The sequence below is a fragment of the Apis cerana genome, linkage group LG6 (genome assembly GCF_029169275.1).
Source record: "Apis cerana isolate GH-2021 linkage group LG6, AcerK_1.0, whole genome shotgun sequence".
Lineage (NCBI taxonomy): Eukaryota > Metazoa > Arthropoda > Insecta > Hymenoptera > Apidae > Apis > Apis cerana.
In genome coordinates, this window is record NC_083857.1 from 15,261,668 (window position 1) to 15,279,565 (window position 17,898).

The window sequence follows — 17,898 nt, forward strand, 5'->3', positions numbered from 1 at the left end:
TTTATAATTCTTAAAACAAATTAATGGTTTTTAAAGATAATGTATAAGATAATATAATTAATTATCTTATACAAATTTTAATTATTACTTAGCATAAAGTGAATTTAATTTCAAATTCAAATAGAATAATTGAAATTAGAATTTTTTTTAATCCGTTAAACAGAAACAAATTTTAAGACGATTCGAAACACTCTGAATTCTATAATTCGTGTAAACATTCAAGAAACGTTCTCTCTCTTCATTTCCATCGATGTATCATCAAGAAAAACTCGAACACCACGTGTACAAATTAACTTGTTACAGAGCCATCTTCTTCTTCTACTCTCTTCTCAACAGTCTATCATTCAGCGTATCCTTTGGAACTCAAGAAGCACACAGTCATCTGGGTGGTCAAGTTTTTCTACTTCTCTTGCACTTCAGAAAAGCTAGTCTCGCATAGCAATATTTGAAACCTGTTTGATAAATACGTTTCATATGATCACACGAATCTTATTATATATTATATGAGTTTAATGAAGCTATTATTATTATGTGGATAAATTTATCGATAAATTTTGATGACTTTTGGAGGTTGTTATAGAGAAAATTTTTGCTAATATTGTATTAAAACTTGCATACAAAATCATACTTATAATATTAATATTTATTCATTCATACAGATTTATGGATTTTTCATGGAATTAAAGAAATATCCCTGGAATGTAAAGATAAAATAATATAAATTCTTGTACGAGTGAAATTACAATGACAATTACAATGATTCAAATATCAAATATAAGAAATATTTTGGATGTTGAATTTGTAAGATGTAAATAAAACCACTGTGTATAACTGCTTATGTGTATAAAAAGAAGTTCAAAAAAGTTTTAAAATTTTCTACAATCTATTTTAAAATCATCAAAATTATACATTAATAAATTGATTGATTTATTAATTATAAATTAATAAATTGTGAAAAGGATGTGATTTAAGAGAAAGAAAGGAGAAAATACTTGCATGCGACAAAAAAAAACGTAAGAATCGAGAATAGAAACTTTAAAACTAACGAAATTTTGATCCATAGAATTTCATCTGAAGAATTTGATAAAGCAAATTTGTTTCCATATGAAAGAGATATAAGGAAGAAAATAGAAAATATTTGCTCTAAAAACACAAGGAATCAAGAAATTTATACCTTAAAGGTAACTGATAACAGAAAACAATTACCATTTTAAAAATTTTATATATTATATATATATATTTTATCACACAAATTTAATAAAGTAAATGTTTCCATGTGATAAGGAAAAGAACAGAAAATTACATGTGCTCTAAAAACACAAGAAATCAAGAAATTTATATCCTAAAGGTAACTGATAACAGAAAACAATTACCATTTTAAGAATTTTATATATATATATATATTCTATCACACAAATTTGATAAAATAAATGTTTCCATGTGATAAGGAAGAGAACAGAAAATACTTGCATGTGCTCTAAAAACACAAGGGATCAAGAAATTTATATCCTAAAGGTAACTGATAACAGAAAACAATTACCATTTTAAGAATTTTATATATATATATTCTATCACACAAATTTGATAAAGTAAATGTTTCCATGTGATAAGGAAGAGAACAGAAGATACTTGCATGTGCTCTAAAAACACAAGGGATCAAGAAATTTATATCCTAAAGGTAACTGATAACAGAAAACAATTACCATTTTAAGAATTTTATATATATATATATATATTCTATCACACAAATTTGATAAAGTAAATGTTTCCATATGATAAGGAAGAGAACAAGATACTTGCATGTGCTCTAAAAACACAAGGAATCAAGAAATTTATGCCCTAAAGGTAACTGATAACAGAAAACAATTACCATTTTAAAAATTTTATATACTTTATATATATATATATATATTCTATCACACAAATTTGATAAAGTAAATGTTTCCATATGATAAGGAAGAGAACAGAAAATACTTGCATGTGCTCTAAAAACACAAGGAATCAAGAAATTTATACCCTAAAGGTAACTGATAACAGAAAACAATTACCATTTTAAAAATTTTATATATTATATATATATTTTATCACACAAATTTAATAAAGTAAATGTTTCCATGTGATAAGGAAGAGAACAGAAGACACTTGCACGTGCCCTGAAAATATGAATTGAGAAACCTATGCCCTAAAGGTAACGAAGTCCTAAGTGACGGCGGAAGCGAGGATTTTAAGTGCGGGGCCGAAACACATATTTCTGGACGCCGTCTATATTTACACTTGGTGTGCACCTATGCGCAGGAGAGGCGCTGAGCGATTTACGCGTCTGGAACTCCCGGCATTCCGCGCCATTTTCTTTGTGTCCCGTCAATTCCCTCTGGAAGTCAGATACCAGTTTCGAATTCCGTTTATATGTTTATCCTCTCTCTCAACTGACTTGCCAATTCACGGTTAAACCCTCCATACACGATTTAAATTGTCCGCCACAGACTTGTCTATGGGCATGTCTACCATGGATTTAGATGTTTGGACGAGTTTGAGATGGAACTGCAATGTTATTTTAGCTTGAGCATTGGAGATTGGTGAATGTTGAACGTGTAGAGATCGCAGAAAATATTGTTGAGATTTGCGAATGATGTCTTGCACGAGGAGACTTGTTTCGAGATATATTTCGTGATTAGTAATGGATTAGAGAATCGAACGGAATTGGATTCGAATCTTAATTTTTCGAAACGAGTCGAAGACTTTTTCGAGATCGTAGAGATTCGAATCAGTTTAAAGTGGTAAATTCTTAAAAAATCTTGCTTTTATAAGTTTGCATCTATGTCTATCTTTTTATCGCTTTCACATTAATTTAAAATTATCTTCTAATTAATTTTATTTCGAATTTTGATTCGAATTTTTCGTCATGAATGAATTTGAAACAATTTAAACTTATCACTATTTATTTGAATTATTCTCTGTGAAATATACAATATGCTTTGGAATAAAAGTTTCTTCAATTATAAAAAACATCTAAACCACACATAAATGCTTATAGATAAATATTTGCAATATTTCATAATTTTATTGGTGAATCATGATCATCATTCTAGCAATGATTATTATTAGCTGCGAAAAGATATCTTAAACAGGATGACAAACAAGCCGTATTACATGTGGTCAACTTTAATCTGCGTTTCTAACCGCGTTACATCACACAGGTTCGTCACTAGATCACCTCTAACGACAACCTAACGACCGGACACGTCGTTTTCAGATTAGAATTCGACTGATCGAGGATGAGGATAAATTATGAAGTCGTCATTGATAGTTATCAGATGACAAGATTCGAGTGAGATAATTCTAGAATTTTCTAACAAAATATTATCACATATGAATCACATTTTAAAAAAATACTGAGATATAACATATCTGTGATTAATATTATAATATCTTTGAATTCATTTTATTTACTTGAACAGAATATCTTAACTAAAGAGAATAGAATAATTCTCATAAAAGAAAAATAATCTTATTAGAAGTATTTAACAAGTAATTCTTTTATGAATATATAAAGATATTGAAATATTAATAATATTGTAACATCAAATATTCAAAATATAAAATTTTCTTTTATATTACTTTATTTCATAATTAATATCTTTGAATCTATTTATTTACCTAAATGAAATAACTTAAATGAAGAAAATAAAGTAATTCTCATAAAAAGAGAATAATTCTTAATAAGATCTTTTATGAATATATACGGTGATCAAAAATTAAATTGATACTTATGATCTCTAACCTTATTGTTATTAATAATATATTTGATCAAATGTAAATACCCATATATGATGGAAAATATCTACATATTTCAATTTTCGCGGAAAAAAATAGACGAACGAAGAGAGATAAATTCGAATAATATCATATCTTTTCATTTACATAAGAGGATAATATAGAAGAAAAACAAGACATTGTATTTAGCTCGTCAATTGTTCTCGTTTCGATTACAATAGTGATAGTTCTTCTTTGATAGTTAGGTTAGGTTAGGTTAGAAAAGTCTGTTGCGGATTTTCGACGGTAGGATCATTGTTTCGAAAGTTGGAGTTGCCAAGTGACCTGGAAACAAACCGCGGGTGGTAAAGTGATTTCGTGAAATATTGGACCATGTTTGAGATCAGTGAACGAACAAGAGGAACCATGAATCGAAATCGTTGGCTCGAATCGTCGATTCTTTAATCGATTGGAACATTTCCTCTTTTTTTCTCTCTGATTGCAATGACGTGACATATTGTGATTGAAATAGGATTTGAAACGTTATTTATAATTTTCAATATATTATAATTTTACCAAATTCTTATATCAAATATTTATATATACAAAATAATTGCTGCAAAATCAATTTTAATAGTTCAATTTAATACTTGTTACAAGTAAAAGATAATTAAGCAACATCGAAACGCTATTCGATTCTCGAGAATTCGATTTTCGTTCGAAACGATAAATCTTGATCCTCTATGTCGTTTTGCCGGACAATGTTACACCAGCTTTGATTAAGTGCACATTAATCATTTCTGGATGAACCGATGAGATACGCTATTTATAATAGCATCTTTACACTAAGAGTCGTTGCACAGGTATAGAAAGGGAAAATTGTTGGTCGATATTCAAGTATGCGAAAAGTTAAATATGGTTCCGGAGTTTCTATTTTCTTGACACATACGATTATACATGTTTGAATAAATTAGTAACTGATTTTTGTATACGATTAATCATGATTTTTTTAAATTTTTTCTTGAAGATGAACATTTGTTAAAGATATGATCACTATATAATATTGTTTAATTTTTTGCGATTATATCTAGAATTATATTTTTAAATATTTTTTGCATAATTTATAACTGTAATAATATTAAATAATATTATTTTTCATTCTTTATTTATCGTACATTATACATAAGCCTATAAACCTTGAAATTATCTGTTATTTTATTATGCAGATAACATGGTGGACTGCTAGCTTGCGAATATTTTGCAAGCTTTGCTAATTGCTTCAATAACGATTCGCGCAGACATAAAACGTTACAATTTCCATCGCATGCACTTTGCCTCTTATAAAGAGGAGCTACGAAAGCTTTCTAAATCAGAAGCTGATTACTGGTTTATATTGTTGATCTTTTTCGCATTTTCTAACGTCTTTATTAAACTTTATATAAAATACATGACCGAGACGTAAATTAAGGATTCATTAATTCGAATGGAAATGGTGTTAAATAAAGAGATATTTAAAATCAGAAATTTGTTAGAAGCGACTTATTAGAAGATAAGAGAAAAAAAAGAAATTCAATTTAAAAAGATAAGAGAAATTCAATTTAAATTCGATTTTAATTTTTGATTAAAAAATTTTCTTTTTTTTATCGTATAAAAATTACGAGTTTTTAAAATAGAATTAAAAATAATAATATATTATATATTTTATTTTTCAATTCTAGAAAAAAAAATATTATTACTAATATTTTTTTATTTTTAATTGAATACCTTTGCAATTATTATTGCAGATTGACATTATTAACATTTTTCTGTCCTTTTATTCATTATTAATTATTAATACTTCTTTTTATTATTTATCAAATACTTTTATCAATCATTATTATTGACATTCTATTTTCTATCAAATATCTCAATATTACTAATTCTCTCCTATTCTAATTATTAATCTAATCTCCTAATCTAATTATTAATTAATCTTTCTTTATTCTTCTCTATTTTCAAACATTATTAAATTATTAATCATTAATATTCTTCTATTTTTTTTATCAAACACTTCTCTCTCAATAATTATTGATATTTTCTCTATCAAACACGTCAATATTACAGATAACCAACTTCCTCTAATCTATCACTAATTATTATTAATCTTCTTCTTATGGTCATTATACTTTCATCTTCATTATTATTAATATCTTTTCTTTCAATCATTCTTACATTGATCAACAATCGTCCAATCGTCCCAAAAACAACTGTAACCTTACAAAACAAAGAAAAAAAGAAAAACTACCAAAGAATAACATCACACATAACCACACACTTTCGATTGATACTCTCCATCCGCCACCTGTGTGCACGTGTGTACACAAAGGGGCGCGCAGTGGCGCTGGCGCACGTCTACAATCATATGAAACCTGCGCGCCACGAGGCAACATCGCCAGTGCCATTCGTCGCCGCAGTGCGATACGGTCGATAGAAGAAAGACGACAGTTAACAGTGATTCCAGCTGCCGCAGCATCGCCATTCCATAATTTTCTCTTGAATCGGCACTCGACACGCGTATTCCACCCCTTGTCGAGGGTGTCCACGCTTCATTTCGCTTCGGGATGCCGTACGTGCGGCATCATGACGCAGCTACGATTGGATAAGAGTTTTACGAATGTGGCGAAGTAAATTGGTGTTTCTTGGGGGTTAATGTGTAAATCTGATTTTTAATGACGGAATGATTGGAGTGTTTTTGAGCTTTTATTTATTTTCGTGATCGAAACAATGGATTTTAAAAATATTTATTTTTCGTTTTTAATTTTCGAAATTTGGAAATTATGGATATTGAAATTTAAATAATTGATGATGTTTAATGGTAGTTGAATCGAGAGAATTTGTTTTAATATTTAAAAAGATAGTACTATAGATTAAGAATTTGAGACAATTGTTTTAAAATTTCTTTTTTCTTGATTTGTTTTTGGAAAAAATTATGTAAAATATTTTTCTTTTTTTAATTTCTTTTTGAAAGGAAATAACCATGAATGTTAAAATTTAAACAATAAAATTACTAATAGATCTTGATTTGAATATCTTTTTTTTAAAATATTCTAGATATAAATAGTACAGTTTAAAAAATTCAATAATTTCCAATATTTTTTTATTTTACTTTATTTTCGAAAAATGAATATTGAAAAAGTTTCTTTTTATCATACGTTTTCTTCATATTTAAATATCTTTCTGTTTAACATATAAAAATACATTATCTTATCTCATTAATTTTAATCTTTCCGTCTTCAATGTTCATTTAATCCACCGTTAAACTCTGCAAAATCTCAATACTCGTTTCTTTCATTAATTAAAAATAAAACTTTGTCGAACATAACCAATATCAATAAAGATTTAAAATAAAAAATATCAATAGTTACAAACATCCGATCGTTCCGTCGGATAACATCCAGAAGTTATCACGATCACGAGGGCGCCGGAAGTAGAGAGGAGGGAAGAGGAAGCGTGTCGATTCCGCGTTTCAGGAACGTATTCGTGTGTCACGAGTGAACTAAAACTGTTTCGCTCGGCCTCGTGGTCGAGCCGTGACATTGGACTTTCTTGGAATCTGTTTACACGCGTGTCACCGCAAAAATCGTGGAATCCTCGACCTTTGTGCTCCTGTCTATCGATCACTATCGGTGGATCGCAACTGTGAATTATACAACTAACTCAGGATTTAATTCGATTCGTAACAATCGATAGTGTGAATCAATTGCATCGCATCGATTGTGATCACTGGATTGGTTTTAAATTGAGTTAAGAACGATTTTTCTTTTTTATTATAATTGTGATGATACAGTTATGTTTATTGAACATATTCCCTGTAATTAATTAGGAGTTGAGAAAAGTGATTAATTATTTCGAATTCTAATTTTTATAATTTTATATATTATAATTTATAATTTTCAATTTATCAGTGAAGTTCTGTGAAAATTTGAGAAATTAGTTATCACAAGTAATCAAGTGTTAGCGTGAAAAAATTCTCGAAGTGACTATTTCTTGTCTGCTGTATCGTTTATTATTAATCGATACTTCTTGCAATTCTCGAAGAATCTTCAATCTAAAAAATAGGATTATTTTTATATAAAATTTAAACTCTTTGAAAAATTATTTATTGGTGAACTTTTAGTGTAATTAAACACGTGGTTAAAAAGAATCTTCCTTAATTTATACGATTATATCCCACAAATTTATCCAAATCATTGCAATCATCGATGTAAAAAAACAAGATTTTTCAAAAAACTATTTACCAGTGAACTTCCAGAGAAAAAATCCAAAAAAAAAAAATCGTACACGTGACCAAGAAAAACATTCATAACCTCAACATAACTATATATTTGCTATATTATCTCCTATTAATCGATCCACATTGTTATTCTCAAAGGATCTACTTCTCAATAATAAATTTTCTCTTAAAAAAAATTCAAAAGATTATCAATGAAAAGATCAGTGAAAAAATTCGAAAAGAAATAAGAAGAAATAGTCGTACAACAAGAGAATCACTTCAACTTGGCTACTTCTCATTCAAATTATCTTTTCCACCCTATTGACCGATCCACATACGGTTTAGACGATTCGTCTGCTGAGAGTGGGCGTTCTGGCGCCAGAGGGTTGCTAATCGATTCCAGCCTCTTCTCAAAGATGTTTCTAACGTTCCGAGTTTTTACGTGATAGTCACGTGGTAATCGTGGAGGGTCCGTAGTCGATCGAAAAGGGGACGCAGCCAAGGGGACTTTTCCCACTGGCTCTCAACACTGTAGCGGAAAATCGATCCGGCGTGGCAGCCACCCTATTGCAACCACCCACCACAGTGCAATGACCTCGAAACCAGGAAGGTCCTACAGCATGAGGTAAGAAGGAATCATTATAGAGGAAATAATAAAAATTTTGTATTTTTTTTTGGAGAGAAAAAAAAATTAATATGGTGTCAATTGAAAGTGAAAATTATTGTAGAGTAATTAATGCTGAAAAATATTCTTGATAACAATTCTCGCAAATATTGTTATCTTAAAGAAAAATATATTTTTTTCGTTGCAGAATTGTTTTTTCTATATCGAAAATAAAAATTATTGTCATTCTCAATTCTGTGTTATATATTAAAATATTCTTAGCAGTTGCTCTTAAAAGTGATGGGAACAGAATTATTTTTCATTAATGGATACTAGATAAGATTAAAAATTAATGGACGATCTATGCGTCTACTCGTGAAAAATATTTTCGATATATATAAACTCTCAAGTATTTATATATTGAGAAAAAAAAGTGAGGAACACAAAGAAAATAATTAAATCTCAAAAATTATTCTTTTATATTATTAATAGATATTTTTCGTTAATATTAAAAATTATTTTCAAAAAAATCATTTTCGATACTATACTCATTTCTGAAAAATATTCTCTCGAGACTATCCGCGCCCTAAAAGAAGGAAGCAAGGAAGACAGAGGCGGAGAAAATAGCCGTGTGACTCCCTTTCGTATGTCTCGACGTCTACGACTTTCGTCTCGACGTTTTTCTCTATTTCACTTCCGGTCGCCGGATTTTAAAGCTGATTCTAAAGTTGAACGCGGCTTTAAGGGCCTCGTGTATACACTCGATCGGTCTGGCGCACGAATACCAAGCTTGGAATTTTACGATCGCGTTTGTAGAGAAACTATCGTTCCATTTTCCACGTTCCTATCGTTCTGACGTTTCGTTTTCTTCGTTCCTTTTTCGAACGTCCGTTTACGTTACACACGTTATCTTTTCTCGTTTTGCCTTTCTTCTCCGTCGTTCTTGTTTACTGATCGTCCAGGCTCGTAAGGGATGAGGAATAGTTAGTTGGTAAATTCACAGCCGTGACACATGATCTTGAAACGGACTATGCTTCCGTGCGAAATGAAATGGTGGAGTGGATGTTAAATTAAGAGTGAGGTTAGGATTTTCTAATGATGTTAGGGGCTATGTATGTATGAGATTATGTATGTACATATACGTTGAATTTATCAAATGTTTTTTATTTTTACTGTTGAAATAATATAATTTTTTTCTTTTTCTGTTAATATCAATACATTATTTATTATTTAATTAATTACTATCAATTTATTATTATATTTTATTTTTAATATTAAAATACATATATTTTTTGTTAGTATTAACAAAAATTATTATTATTAAATAATAATTGTATAAAATAATTAAATAAGATGATTTTCAATAGTACAATAGGGAAGAGCAAAAGTTTTATTATTATAAGGATTATATAGGATTTTTATATATAATTCTTAATATTTTGTATATAATTTTGTATTTTTTTATATTAAATTGTTTAAAAATTGAATATAACATTTTTTTTCTTATTTTCACATATGATATATTATACATTTATTATTTCGCAGAAAATAAAATAAAAATGGAATATAAGAAATGTTAGATATTCGGATAAACACACAATTCGAGAAGTGTCACCTATTTTTCAAAACTTGTTTTGGTGAATAAGACTTCGAAGACTTTTTTCAAACGTTTTTAAAGAGCATGCATGAAACATGTTGATTGTATATTTATTTTTTTCTCCTTTTGAAGAAACCAAAGTACTCTTGAGCTCATTGTGCCCCGTGTTCTTTAAGTACGAATGCCTTCTATTCTCCTCTCGACGTCCATTGTCTGATTCTTCTTCAAAATAAAAAGCGCTATTCAAATCGTGAGGAATAAAAATTACAGAGAAAAAAATTTAACAACGTTGTAATATTTTATCACGGTCGAAACAATTTTCCCCGTTTCTTCGAATTAATTTTTCGACAAGTAATTGAAGATCGATTAATTTTAATGACATACCATCGAGACACGTATCTAATAATCATAATTTCACATTGCAAAACTGTAGGTAAGAGAGAGATGTTAAAAATAATTGATCGATCATTACTTTCGTATCCTTTCCAATCTAATCAACTCGTGAAATCATAACAAATTTCACTACGTCTTTATTAAAGAGATATATATATATATCCCAGTTGTTTGTTTTAATTCCAACTTCTAATTTTCAATAATAAAAATATCAAAAAATCAATATTTGGTGAAAGAAAAAATTAAAATAAAAAGTTATTAAAAAAAATTATAAGAATTAAAAATGATCATTCGAATATCCATTTTTCTACACAATAGTTAAAGAAAATATATTACATTACACTTGAAAAATTCTTATTTTTTTAACTCTTTTATAAGTACATTCAAATATCCATTTCTATTTCATATTTATTATTTTTTATATTCTCGAGAAAATATCGTAAGATCGTTCTTCATTTCTATTGTTTGTTTATTTTTTACGTAATGAAAGAAAATTTAAGAAGGAAATTATTAAAAAAAATACAAATATAGTTACTATTATTTACAAGGATTAAAGTAAAATGTATTACGTCACAGCATTCATTTCAACATCAATTTGAAAAATTCTAATTTCCTTAATTGAAATTAAGTTTCTGGTATCCTTCGCAGAAATTAATTATGCATTGCGAAAGTGAATTGTCCATCACGCGCTATGACGCTGCGTGAAACTTTTCAATTTGTCAAAAAATCGTCGCAAGAGGGAGCTTTGATTGGTGGGCGATTATTACTTCACTGTGAAAGGGCCTTTTCATGGAGATACGTGGCGGGATGTTCGCCGCGGCAAGATTATTCCGCGACTAAAGGATATTTCTGACCGAGAATGTGCAAAACTATGCTCGACAAGTCATTTCTGCGCAGGGAGAGATGTTATTCGAAGAAACATATCGAGCGGAACAATAACTCTTTTGTGTCGGGATATCCGCGTGTAAAAATTCCCTTGCCTTTCCACCATTCGTTTCATGTAGAATTTAATATGATGATTCTGATGGAAAGTGATGATTTTTATTCTATGAGAAATAAATTGAATATCATTAGAAGATATTTTTATGGCTTTGAATATAATCAAGATTGCAATGATTATTTTCGAGCTAAAATATAATTAGTACAACTAATTATTATTATTATAATATATATATTTTGTCTAATTTGATCTATTTCTATTTTATTCTATTCAAACTGAAAGTTTTTAGTAGAGCAATAATTTTATAATGCAAATTTCATTTAATCCACTTTCAAAGTATGTCATATTCAAATTAAAAGTTTGGATTTATAATATGGCAATTATATTTTTATATAATACATTATTTAATACATTTAATTGCAAAATATTCAAATTTAAATTAAAAATCAATAATTTAAATGCAACAAATAAACTTTTAAGAAAAACTTCTTACAAGTCTCATACAAAGCGTTTAACTTATTTCACAATTTTTATTCCTTTTTATTGTATCCGGCACTTTCACCACCGTCATCACGTTTTGAAGAATAGTTATAGTCGCAGAAGCTTTCTTCCTTCTTTTTTGAATTCCTGTTTAATTTCTCGATGTATTTCCGGCTCTGGATATTGCCACACTATACACAATATAAAGAAGATAGGAAGAAGGAAGCAACGAAAAAAAGATCTCGTTAGTAGAGCGTTATGCGAAATTGAAAAATCTATAACATCAAACAGAAACTTAGCACATAGTTCAAATTTTAATCTATTAAATAAATATAATATAATACATGTATCTTCGATTTACTGACCGGGTATTCTTTTGTAGTGAGTTCGAGTATGAGTTCGAATCACTTATTTTCCGAGGGTTTCTAAGCTTTTAAGCTTATGTTATTGCACAGTGTAAACAACTTGTTCTTCTTGTTCTTTATTTTATCTTTTTTGAACGATGTTTTCGATGAATTTTCACAGAATCAGCATTTTTTGTACACTAACCCTTTGATTTTGGAAAAATGAAAAATTTTATAAATTTTTGATACATTAATTTATTTGATTAATTGATAATAGAATATTTTTTCTTTTTTTATTTAATTATTTACTTACTTATTGATTTTAACCTCTTCTATACAGTGTTGTTATGTATGTATCTGAAAAAATTAATGATCTTGAAATATATTGTAAAAATTTTTATTATTCGAACAATTTTTTCCTTTATATATAATCATATATAATCAGATATTAACTTTAGTTTCAATTATTTGTAAAAAAAACTCGATGCTATATTATTAAATTTATCTGCGTGCGTCTAACAATATATACAGTTGCTAAACAGTAACGCCACCACTGAGTTATTAATCGACTTTCTTTTCTCTCACTACGTTTTGTCTGTCTTCCAAGTTTCTTAATTTTTCTGGTTGCATGATTATCGCTATTATTTATAATTTTGCAAACTTTTTGTACAAAAATCAATAATCAACTCTTGGAAATCTTTTTAGTGCGTCTGGTTCAAATATGTCAAAACAAATCATAACCTCAAATTATAATCAAATAATGAGAGAAAAATCACAAAATTTACATAGAGTTTCAAATTCTCAACAAGATTACCTAAACAGCAATGTCATTGTGAATTTCCACTTACAAAATATGCAAATATTAATATTTTCCCACGTTTCAATGTAAACAAAATCTTCGATCATTTACGTAATACATATCCTTACGAAGATATTGCTTGTAAGTATTTAACGCGCAAACAATGAATATATTGATGGAATACGTTTATTAGGTTCGCCCCATCTCATATTTAAAAGCAATTTCTAGAAGAGAAAGGTGCGGCAATGGGAATGGCAGGTTGCATTTCATGATTCCCTTTCTATTACTTATTCATTGTGGTTATCGATCGTTTATTCTAATTAACTGATGGTATTTCATGAAGAGTGAACGATATTGAATTTTATTGAAGTTAGTATTTCACGATTTTCAAGGCACGTTCTTATGACTATCACGATTGTTTGTATTACTTCTTAACAAATCAAAAATTTATGGATCTTGGAATTCGTTTTATTGAAAGGACTGCATAATATCGATATTATTATTTATGATTCTTTATGGTTTTATTGTAGCTTATTTTTCTTTGTTATGTTTATGATTTATGATTCTTTGTATTATTTCAATATTAAATTGCAGATATTTATTCATCTATTTATAGAATGTGCATGATGTGCAGAAAGATACAAAATAATATGTTATTTATGATAATTAAAGTATGAAATCCTTATTTAAATTCTATTTTTTTAAATCGTATTCATAAAAATTTTGTATAAAAAATCCGCAATATATTCATTATATTCAATTTATTCATAATATTGGCAATATTATTAATTATATACAATTAATATTTTTACTTCTTGTTGCATATTTGTTATTCTATAATATAAATATAATGTAATGTTTTGTAGCTTAAGTTTAGAAGAAAAAGTGTATAATATTTTCTGATCAGTATTATCATCATTATTCTTTATTAAATAAGGTATGTTTCTATTATTATTATTATATTTTATTTAAAAATGTACATACATATAAGAAATATTCGATGACAAATCTAATCTAAAATTTATTTTTTCTTTATCAGCAGTTATCTCGACTTTCCTAATTCGTTAACAAAAGATCGCAATTATTTTCTTAGAATCATTTATGAGGGATCCTAGATAAGACTGATAAATGCCAATAACTATTATTAATAACTAAATGGTTATACATAAAGACCACACCCTTTATATTCGAACCTTATCACGACTGGGTCGAGGTACACATGTATGGAAACTTTTTCGATAAATTCAACTGCAGAGGCGTTGTTAACGATAGTATCAATTCTCCACCAAGAAGGAAGCAAGATTATATAAAAGTATATTACTAAATCGATCGAATCTATTTTTCGTGGAGGATAGAACATAATATGGAGAAATAGAGTATCCGGGTTAATAACACGTCAAGAACGTTGCCAATCCATTTGTTGTCGGATTCCAATAATTGTGAGAAGTTCGTCTATCGATCGATTGTGAAGTTTATATGCCAAAAGAGTTTGGAGCCAAAACCAGCCTTTTGCGAATTAGGAAAAATGTATGTAATTTGTATTATTAAATATTTCAATTTAAAGCAGAAAAAGTGTATAATATATGAAAATTTTTTGGAAATGCGGTAAAAAATTGTTTTTTTAAAATATTAGATTTATTTTGAGATTGGAAAATTTTAGAATATTTTGTAAAGATTTGAATGGATAAATAATTTATTAAAAAAATCAAAGTAGAAGAAAAAGATAGTGTTTCCATTTAAGAGAAAAGTACAATTTTATGATTTAAAAATACAAATGATTTATAAAAAGAATCAAATTATAGAAGAAAAGAAAATTAAATTATAATTGAAACATATATAATAACGAGAATAACAAGAAAATGGAATTGGAAAATTTAAAAAAAAAAATTTATAAATCTATGAGATCTTTTTTTGTAAATTATTTCTAATTAATCGTTGCAAGTCTATATAGCGTATCATTTATTTTTTCATATATTTAAAACTTGCAATTTAATGAAATACAAAATATATAAATATATTCTTGTTAATTATTATGATTTACATTTATTTCCATTTCAGAATAACTGCACAATCTATTCAAAATTTGTTATGAAATGCGCAGTATCTACACGTAATTCTATATTTATATAACGAGAAAATAACGCAATTCAGAATTTTTAATCCTATATTTTTCGATAAATCTGAATTTATTTATGAGGAAATAAGCTAATTTGATCTTACATAAATATAATTGTCTTGCTCGCCAATTAAAAAAATATTATCGTATCAACGATATAATAAATTCTATTAATACATTTCACGATACAATGTTAATTGTATCCAATTCAGTCGATATAGAATTAATTAGATTATTTAAAAATCTTTACAATTGAAGCTACATCATTGAACGAGGAAGAAAATTTTTTTGTTTACATTTCGTTTGACAAAATATTTTATTTTTTATGTATAATTTCAATTAAATTACATATGAAAATATACTCATTTATTAGTATAAATTTATATTTGTATAAATTTATATTTGTTTGGTTATATAGTATATTTATATTTATATATATAACATTTATTTTGCAAATTAGTATATATTTTGTTGACGTTTCTGCTATAAGGCTTATTTATTAAGTTAATAAGGAATTTAAATTTGCGTTAGGCGATGAAGCGGACGAACATAAAGCGAAACGTAGAGCAATGATGGAGATAAAGTTATCACTCTGTTTCCAATCGCTTATAAGTTAATAAAATAAAATAAGTCTCAATCGATATTTTTGTACACCAAATTTTATTTTTTTTCATTTTTGTCTCTAGAATTGATGCTTCAAGTATATTAATACTATATATATATATAAAATAAAAATATAAATATTACGTATTCTTGTAATCGTATTGTATGCTGTATCGGTAATGTTGAACACGAATGGTAAAACATTTTTTGCAAAATTTTGTAAAAAAATTCTTCTCTCTAATATTGTATAAAACGGATTTTTTTTTCAATCGAGTATAACAAATTTATACCATTCACATTTATATTATAACACAATAATCATAACGAATCAATTTGAATTTTAATTGACGTTAAAAAATTAATGTTATTTCGCGATAATTAAGAGCACGTTTCACATAAAATCGATTATAAATCGTTGATCGAATTGAAAATCTGTTTGTTCAGAAACTTTTAATTTTATTCATTGCGCAAATATAATGGAAGTCTTGAACAAGGTTAATTATCGATAGAACAAATGTTCATTATCATGCTGATTCTAATTTGCTTTAGAACTGTTAGGGAAGTTGTGAAGGATCATGATACTTGTGCAACGTGTTTCATTTTAATTTATTCGTCTTTATCAATTCAAAATTTGAGGAAATGAAAGTTTAGGTTCGTTTAATGGAGAATGTGATTATATTTGAAAGTACTTCTTGCAAGTGAATATTGAATCTGATACTAATTATCCAATAATGAAATAAAAAAGTTAAATACAGAAGTTAATACAGAACTTGCAAATCTATCTAAATGATACATTCATTAATACTTTAATCTTAACTTTTCTTAATAATTAAGTGAATGTCTCAACAATTTCAATTTCAGAATATTCTACGTACAAATTAAAATATAAAACTAGCAAAATTATTTTCACAGTCAAAATTAAGAAAAATTATTTTTTCTTCAAATTAATTTAACCTAACTTAACCTAATATAATTTATATAATATATATAATATTGATACACAAATCTAACCAAAAAAAATTTAATACAATACAATATTTTTCCTGAAAATTCTTTCAATATCCTTCACAAATTAAGAAAAATTCTCAAATCGTGTTTCTTGAAACTAAATCGAATTTACATGCATAAAAATTCATACACAAATCTAACGAAAAAATCAAATATAAAATTGTTTCCCCTGAATATTAAAATATACGTAAAGAAAATTTATTATATTATTAATTAATAAAAGTGAAATATAAATAAAGGAAACCGAAAGGTGAAAGCTGAAGTTAGACGTTCAAAAACTCATAAATTAGTGGAACATGCGGATAGCACGGCCATCATACTGCCAATTGTTTACATAATAAGCTGATATCGAGGTATGACGTAGCTTTCAAAGCGGAATATATCGCGTGTTGTGCCACGGGAAGGCAGAAACGCGTGACGTATTTTAACGCTTTGAAGATAGCGTTTTTGGGTCAAGTGAAACAGTTGAATAGTTGGTGGCGCATTTTTGACCCGGACAAACAGTAGGAATTCCCATATCTCGACGAAAAACCAGGCTAACGAGATGAAATATTCGCTACTTTCTACCTTAGGGTGTGGATACGGGTTTCAGAATAAAATATCGAGAGAGAGTTACAATTTTATATACAGTTTTATTTTCAAACGTGTCTGTATCTTTAGAATATTTAAAATTTGTTTGGATATTGATTAAATATTTAAGGAAGAATTGCAAATTTTTTTCTTCTAGAATATTAATATTGAAATATTGTAAGTGGAATAAAATGATAGGATTTTGCAGAATGGAATATTTAAAAATAGATAAATATTAATTAAATTATTAGGGGAAATCAGAAATTTTTTTAATATTAACAACAATATCTTGAAAAATATTTGGAATTGCGAGAATTTTTATTTTTAAGTATATCTATTGTTACAATACTTAAAATTAATTAAATGTTATTCTTCAGCCAAGCTGGATCACTTTTAATGTTTCTAATGTTTGTACAAATGATATGTAGGATCTACATCA

At 27.5% G+C, this 17,898-nt stretch overlaps 1 protein-coding gene and 1 long non-coding RNA gene across 17 annotated transcripts in view; one reads left to right on the forward strand and one right to left on the reverse strand.

Moving 5' to 3' along the window:
- Positions 1 to 17,898, forward strand: part of LOC107999649 (uncharacterized) — a 70,731-nt gene that overhangs the window by 20,904 nt on the left and 31,929 nt on the right. Inside the window, exons 1-3 of one of the 8 annotated variants that reach the window (XM_028667570.2) lie at positions 13,074 to 13,303; positions 14,029 to 14,099; positions 14,202 to 14,689. The exons of 1 other annotated variant lie outside the window; for it this stretch is intronic. Coding sequence is in view for 6 of the 7 variants with exons in the window: in XM_062076707.1 (XP_061932691.1) it covers positions 8,596 to 8,630 (35 nt within the window). In the remaining variant the exon portion in view is untranslated. Of the gene's footprint in view, positions 1 to 6,172; positions 6,608 to 7,129; positions 8,631 to 13,073; positions 13,304 to 14,028; positions 14,100 to 14,201; positions 14,690 to 17,898 lie in introns of those variants that run through there. 6 more of the 8 variants (XM_062076707.1, XM_062076708.1, XM_062076710.1 and 3 more) reach the window with 6 other exon arrangements.
- The window catches only part of LOC107999655 (uncharacterized), a 46,286-nt gene that overhangs the window by 17,194 nt on the left and 11,194 nt on the right, over positions 1 to 17,898 (reverse strand). The window contains exons 5-7 of one of the 9 annotated variants that reach the window (XR_009830340.1): positions 12,677 to 12,720; positions 12,385 to 12,569; positions 11,905 to 12,294 (exon numbers count right to left, since the gene is read on the reverse strand). The exons of the other annotated variants lie outside the window; for them this stretch is intronic. This is a non-coding gene — a long non-coding RNA (uncharacterized LOC107999655). Of the gene's footprint in view, positions 1 to 11,904; positions 12,295 to 12,384; positions 12,570 to 12,676; positions 12,721 to 17,898 lie in introns of those variants that run through there. 9 annotated transcript variants of the gene reach the window in all.